The 7,716-nt window shown below is 35.9% G+C and overlaps 1 protein-coding gene across 1 annotated transcript in view; it reads left to right on the top strand.

Moving 5' to 3' along the window:
• Window positions 1–220: 220 nt before the first annotated feature.
• Window positions 221–7,716, top strand: part of EPB41L2 (erythrocyte membrane protein band 4.1 like 2) — a gene marked incomplete at both ends in the record, with an annotated part of 75,155 nt that continues 67,659 nt past the window's right edge. Inside the window, 2 exons of the mRNA XM_081997775.1 lie at window positions 221–691; window positions 2,081–2,290. Of these exons, the coding sequence (XP_081853901.1) occupies window positions 221–691; window positions 2,081–2,290 (681 nt within the window). The remainder of the gene's footprint in view (window positions 692–2,080; window positions 2,291–7,716) is intronic.

Genomic DNA, 7,716 nt, shown 5'->3' with positions numbered 1-7,716 from the left:
TCTTTATCTGCAGAGCACTAAGTTTTAGCTTACTGGTTTTACTTGTGAGCTAAGAATTTGTAAAGAAGTATTTCTTTAACCCCATTAAGTTTAATTTAGAAACTCTTGTAGATTATTATTATTACAAATTACTGCAAATAATGTAAGAATCAGTAAAAGTAGTAATGCTATGTAACAAAAATATTTTTATTGTTGCTTTTTTTTAGTGTAAGGTTTGACAATGACAACTGAAGTTGGCTCAGAGACTGAAGTAAAGAAAGATTCTGAGCAGCTGGGACCAGACAAAGCCAATGACAACCCTGAAGAAGCATCAGAGACTCCAGAAAATCAAAAGTCCGGGGAAGCATCCTCTGAAGAAGCTCAAGATTCTTCCTCTGTCCCAGCACCAACTAGCCAAAGTAGTCCAAGTAGCCAGAAGAAGGAAAAAGCTTCACCTGAAAGCAAGGGTATTTCTCGTTTCCTTCCCCCCTGGCTTAAGAAACAAAAATCATACACCTTGACAGAGCCCAAAGATGAGGCCAAGAAAAGGACCACAGGGAAAGAAAAAGTAATTGAAGAAAGTGAATGCCAGACAGCAGAGGGGGTGGCTCAGCCAAAAAAGAGCTTAGAAGAAGCAGCAGCTGAAAATCAGCATAATGCTAAAGCAGACGACAAGGAAAAAAAACACTCTGTTAGTAGTGCTGAAACACAGGTATGTGTGGGAAGGCTAGTGGATGGTTTGGAGTAATTTTAATGAGACCTGATTCATGATTTATATAATTCATGTAAGGCTTTGTTAGGATCATATTGGGGAAAAAATGACAGCTGCTATCTGGCCTATTGTGCAGTTGGGTGATACAGTTACAAGTAGCAGAGCTGGTTTTAAAAGTTCCTGCTCTGTGGCAGACCCTTTTCTTTTTTTTTTTTTTTTTTATTCCATCATTCTGGATGTCTAATTTTAGCGTAACCTCACACTTTGGCATAGTTCAAAGGAACATTGAACTGTATCATTGTGGTAGAAATGAGCAGGGGTAAGAGAAGAAGCTTCTTAAGTCAGCTTTGTCTCTAAAGCCATTGGATCGCATGAATACCTCCTTAGTGACTTAACTACAACAAATAACAAATGGATTATCTCCAAGTCCTTATAATCTCAATTTTTGTTATCCTTTACCTAGAAACCATGATTGTGGTCGCTGTCCTTATTGATTTATTCTGGAAGGTTGGTGCTGCGTTACAAGCCAGACACAACCTTCTGCAATGCTCAAGAATCTTGCTTTTTGAAAAGTTGCATGCCAGTTCTTAACACTCAAATCTCACATTCTGGGGTGGTGAAGATGATTAAGGGCATAGAGATTCTTTCATAAGAGGAGGGGCTCAGAAAGCTGGTACTGTTCAGCCTAGAGAAGAGAAGGGTCAAGGGGAATCTTGACAATGTGTGTAAATACTTAAAGAGAGGGGAGTGAAATGGAGCCAGCCTCCTCTCAGTAGTATGCAATTAAACAACAAAAGGCAATGGGCACAAATTTAAAAAACGAAATTCCATCTCAAATCACAAAAAAAAAATTTTTTTTTTTTTACTGTGATGGTGGGTCAAACACTGGAACATGTTGCCCAGAGAGGTTGTGGAGTCTCCACCTGTGAAGGTAGCTCCACCCAGCTGGATATTGTCCTGGGCAAACTGTGCCAGGGGCACTGGATTGGTGATCTCAAGAGGTCCCTTCCTACCTCAACCATTCTGTGTTTCTGTGTAATTTGACTTTCATAAAAACTGTTTTTCAGTTTTATATAATTCCTGGACCTCTTGTTAAATTTGTTTCTGTTGGGGGAAAAAAGCTAATAAAAAATTTTAAAAATTATCTCATTTCAAGGAAGTAAAAAAAAAAAAAAAAGAAAAAAGCGTACCTTCTGTGGTTTGAGGGGCAAGAATATCTGGTCCCCAAAGGAGATCTTAATGCTTACACCGGTTATTGTGCTTCAAGAATGTGCATGACTTTAATGAAAGCTTAGTGTCGTATTTATTAGTAGCTTATAAAAGAAATGAACAAGTCAAAAATATCCACCTTCCTGAGTTTCAGTCATTGTTTAACTGTATTTTATATAGCCTGCCAAAGAAGATGGTAAAGGAACGGAAATGGAGAAAGTTGCAGAGGAAAAGGAAGAAAAACAAGAAGAAAAAGAAAAGGAGACAAAAGAAGTGCAGACAGCTGAAATTAAAACAGAAAACATTCCTCAGAAGTCTCCCAGGAAAATTAAAACTGTGCAGTGTAAAGTGATGCTTCTGGATGGCACGGAATACAGCTGTGACCTAGAGGTAAGGCATCAAGCCTCTATATAAAGAGCTCTTTTTCTGCAGAGAAAAAGAAAATTTCCTTTCATTGCACTGAGAGTTTAATAAATATATTTTTGTGTATCTAGTGAGCTCATTACAATGTTTCATTCACATTGCTATCTTGCAGGGCCAGTTAATATTTCATTGTAAAACTCCATCTTTAAAACCTTACCAGTTTATCCTTAAGAAATGCACTCTGTGGTACACTAGCAAATAAGATAAAATGCAATATACAAATCCTTTCAATGGTGATCGTTTGACAGCTCAAACCTGTTTTTATTTGCAAAAGATTAAGATTTGCCTGAAGGTAGTGTCACACGTACTAATAAAGTTGTCTTGAATTCATTAATTTTTCTTTTTTTAAAGTTATCTCAGCTTGAGAACTAAGTTTAAAAAAAGTTTGCTTCAATGAAAAATTCTGCTACAGGTATAAAATACATACTTGTATTTAAAGTTACGTTCTAGTTCCAAATATTCATGGCTGCATCAATCGCTTGTTTAAAACTAAATCACTGGGTTAGATATTGTGTATATTTGTCTGTTAAATCTGACTTCAGATCACTAACAGAAATAGTGATTGTGAGATAAATGGAAAATAGCTTCTTGGTTTTTATGGCTTTAATATCCTTTGAATTTGTGTGTATATATACTATATATATTTTTATATATATAATATATATTATGTATGTTATATATATTGTGTATATATATATAATTTGTATATATATTGTGTGTGTGTGTATGCACACACACAGAGTCTGACCATAGTGTCCAAGTTCTAAGTCAAATAGTAGTTGTTTAATAATTTAGTTCAAGACTAAATTGTAAAACATGTAATTACACGAAAGGAGGAAAAAAGTTGCATTCCAAATCTTACTTCAGTGAAATAACCTTTGGTTTGATTTATTATGAGAATTTTTATATGAGTAAGGTAGTAAGTAGATCATACCAGCAGATTACTTCGGGCTATTACTGTCTCCTGAAAGATGCCAGTCACTTCAGTGCAAGGGCGTGGGAGGCTGTTCTCTGTTAGAAAGTTCAATGGTAATCACAGTAGAAGATGCAGCACCAACTATTCTAAACTGCATGACTTCCTCAGGCACACTTCCTGAAGGGTTGGGAGTTGATTTAAACTAGAAACTCCCTATTTCATGCTGGATTGATGGATACCCCAGAAATAATCTCATTTATTTAATACTGGGATACGGTACCCCCTTAAAAAGACAATGTTCCTTGTAGAACAGTTTATATTGGGAAACCGTACTTCCAACCAGTCAGTTCTAAGACACATTAAAAGTTGCTTAGTTCTAGTTTGTAATTCCAATAAACTTAGCAAACACTTGAAAACCATGTTCATAGTATCTGAAGACTAGCTTTGTATCTCAAAACAAAGCTGTAGATGATATTTTTGAAAGTTCTTCCAGCTGGTAGCACCAAAGGCAAATTCTAAGAAAGAGGCCTGGTTCCCTTGCACAGCCGCATCCCATTCCTAAAAAAGCCCTCTGCTCTTCAGCAGTTGCTTTCACAGGAGAGGAGCTCTAAGCTGTTCTTGGATTCAATTATTTGTAAACTTCTGGGATAAAGAGGAATCCAGTGAATGAAACAGCTGGTGAAGTCTGTTTGGCTTTCTGATGCTTCACTTCTACTTGTTGCCTCCAGTCATAGTCATTTCTCTTTGTGAAATTTGTCTCACTGCTGTTCTAGTCATACGAGATGGCTGTAAGGTGATGAGAAGTTTCAGTGGCCATATAAGCTGCTAGTTTAGAATATAATAATTTTAATTTATGGGTTCAGCAAACTAAAGATGTGACCAAGCAACAAGATATGATTCAGCATGTTCTGCACAGCGGTGCCTAATGCAGCACCCACAGCAAGCAGACTTTTAAGTGAGTATTAGAACCACAATGCGTGGTAGTTATGTGGAAAATTAATTATTTTAGTGAGGAAACCTATCACCTATAACAAACAACTCCTCCTTTACATTCCTGTTTTATGCTTTGCACTAGAGTATCCATTTGTTAGGAATGGGGGAAAAATAGTTGTTCTGGGCTACACTTGCAAATGTAGTTGTTATATTTTGCATGATGCTGTAACTGACTGATTAGTTGTGGTGCCTAGACTGAGTATCTGGGTCAGGAAGAGTGGCTTTTTCTAAAACCAAACATCTAGATAAATATTTCAGATTTCTCTAAGGATGAAACCATGGCAATGTTATGGCATTTCCTAGATCCAGCCGATACCCTGAAAATATTTCCATTTTTGTCTAATGTAAATTGTTCAATTTTTGATGTAGTACATCACAAGTCACGCGATAGTGCAGGCTTCTACTTAACACCTTGTTGTCTTCTCTTGCCCCATTTCATTTTCCAATGTCTGTCATTACCTACACTGTTTAATTGTGGGTTTCATTAGGCTTCCTAGTAGTTTAATTGCTTGTTGTGTACAAGTCCTTTTATATACTGTAATATAATGCTGGATGGACACTGCTCAGCTGTCCTTTGAGATCTTGCAAAAACTAATAGTTGGAGAAGACTAAAAAAACCTACCTTTTTTAAGACTTTCTGAAGTTTCATCACATCTTAAGTCATATTTCATGCATTAGTACAGCTTTCTTGAAACCCATTCTCTAATAAAACTCTTCCTATCAGTTAAGAAATTCTTACTTCTTGTTTATCAATATCAAATATTCCTTGGGAATGTTTTGCTGCAGTTTGCTGGAATTTTTAAAGTTTTTGTTTTAAAGTTGCTAGTAATACAAGCTTTCTGAAGCCTCCATTTGTTAAATAATTCCTATTCTTGATGTTGAAACCGAACAATTTCAGTGTATGTTTCTTGAAGTACAATATTTTATCCCTACAGGGATCTCTCCCTGACAATGTCAAGTGTAGACCACTTCACTGTAGGTTAAGTCAACTATAAAAAGAAATAATGACACCTTCGTTAATGTTAGTTAAGTCTACTTACTTTTTATGTTGTGTTTACATCAGAAATTTTTTTTATCATAATAACCAAAACACGAATATGAAAATACACTACAGAATAATTGCTGTCCAGAACACAATGCGTAGTAGGGCTGGGTATACTTATGGTCTAACGTTGCAGGAATTTTGTCACCTAGAAGTTCTTGAAAAATATTTTTATTTATATAATCTTATCAATATTTATGGAGAAATATATAGAGAAATCATATCTAAACCAAAAATTTACTTAGATCATGCAGTAACCCTGGAGTCATTTTTTGATTTTTCACGTAAGCCAGGATGTTTAAATCTGAATGGTACATCTGTATTGATTGAAGCCTATATGAATTTTATCTTCCTGGGCTTTTTGCCCATCCAAAAATGAGACTTAAATGAAGTTGTGGCTTACCACACATTTCAAAAGATACCAATTTGCATTTACAACTGAAAAATGCTATTCTGCAGTATTTTAAGTCTATCATGATTCTGTTTTAAGTTGGTTGGCAAGAAATATGTTTTATGTAACAAATATGAGTGTGCTGTAAGACCAGAAGCAAAAATTAAGGAGGAGGACAAAGTAGAATAGAAACAATGTGTTTTATGTGTTCGTTTGAATCATTTATAGGACATGAGCAGTGCTAACTGCAATTTTATAAATGAATTCATGCTCTTAATTACTTGTAGAGCTTTTTATTCTCTACTACTGTACCAAAATGTTAAGTATTAGAAAACTGCTTCAACTGGTAACTGAAACTTCAGTTTGTGCTCTCTGCAGTGAATCCGAGTAGATCAATTTCTGATACTGATCTTTTCTTTAGTCTTCCTTTAATATTTAGTGTTTGAGTAAATGTGGGGTTATTTCTGCCTTGCAAAGTAACAGAAATGATACAAGATTTTAAAAACAAACAAAACCTCCGTAGTCTAAACACAAAGTGCAAAGCCCAGTTTACCTTGGTTGACCTTCTAGTAAATCGGGTTTTAGTTTGGAGTAATTTCCATGGTTGAGACATTCCTGATGCCTCTTCCAGTTTTTACTATGCACTGTAGACCAACTTCATTATATTTTATTTACATTAGAGACACTTCTTTAAATATATATACTTGCTAATAAGGAACTAAAACTGAAAAATACCTTGTTTTCATTACTGTTATTTTACAGATAGCTTTTGGTAGAATCCTGTCTTTTTCTAATTGCCATCTTAAACCTTCATGATAAATCAGTAATAAAACTGGAGCTAATACAGTATTTCTTGTGGTCTTTTTTTGTTTGACTGTACAATCACATTCCTCTTTTCTTGTAGAACTGCATCAATTTGTATTCACATACCTTAAAAGGAGTGTGAAAGAAAACAAAATATGACCCAGCAACTTATTCTCTGTTAAATTTTGTCATTGTTAATTCTTACTGCATGTGTCTTTTATATAAGACAATAGCTGGGAAAGGGCATGAGAGGAGATAAAGCCATGGTGCAGTAGCTTCAGTGTCAACATACAGATCAATGCTGTAGTTCATATAAGCTGATAGGATTCTCATCAGTAGTTAAATACTGAAACTTTTGTGGCCAATTAGTAGATACAATACTATACAATTAATTTGTAACAGTGGTGTAATTGTAATGATTAAGAGGACTTTATATTTGAATTCAGATATTATATAACTTAGATTCACTAGAATCTTATTAATCTTGATGTGGATAGTAATGCCTTGTTTCTTAAAAAAAAAAAAAAGTACTGATGCACTATTCTTAGTCCATAAGCTGTTTTAGTCAGAAAACCTTTACTTTTCCAGTTTGATCATCTTATCTGTAAATGGTTAATGGCAAAGGCCTGAAGATGCAATTTGGAAATTAATGGAAAAAGGGAGGGTCAGGTAAGGGAACATTTAAACTAGAGATACAAGTCTCATGGGACCTTATGGGATGCCCCCACAAGTGCTGAGTGAGCTGGCTGGTGTTACTGCAAGGCCATTCTTGATCATCTTTGAAAGGTCCCAGCAGTCAGGTGAGGTTCCTGGGATTTGAAGGGAGAGAAAGCAAATGTCATTCCTATTTTCAAGAAGGAAGATGTGGGAAATGTCAGGCTGATCAGTCTCACCTCAATCCTTGGGAACGTTATGGTGCAAATAATCCTTTCCAAAGTTCTTCAGCATAAGAAGGTTTTTGGGAGTCGTCAGCATGGATTTACAAAGGGGAAACCATACCTTCTACAATGTGGTGACTGGTTCTGTGGGTGAGGGGTTGAGCTGTGGATATAACCTCAGCTTTAGCAGGGCTTTTGACACTTTCCCATGATTGTTCTAGACAAACAGATGATGTATGGGCTAGGTAAGTGGACAGTGAGGCAGGCCAGAAACTTGCTCAACTGCTGGGTTCAAAAGGTTGTGATCAGCAGCCTGAAGTCTAGCTGGAGGCCGGTCGCTAATGCTATACTAAAGACACTGATACCAAG

This window comes from Phaethon aethereus, assembly GCF_964289735.1.
Source record: "Phaethon aethereus genome assembly, chromosome: 3".
Classification (NCBI taxonomy): domain Eukaryota; kingdom Metazoa; phylum Chordata; class Aves; order Phaethontiformes; family Phaethontidae; genus Phaethon; species Phaethon aethereus.
Note: the sequence above shows the minus strand (reverse complement) of the source record. Positions and strands in the feature narration are given on the sequence as shown.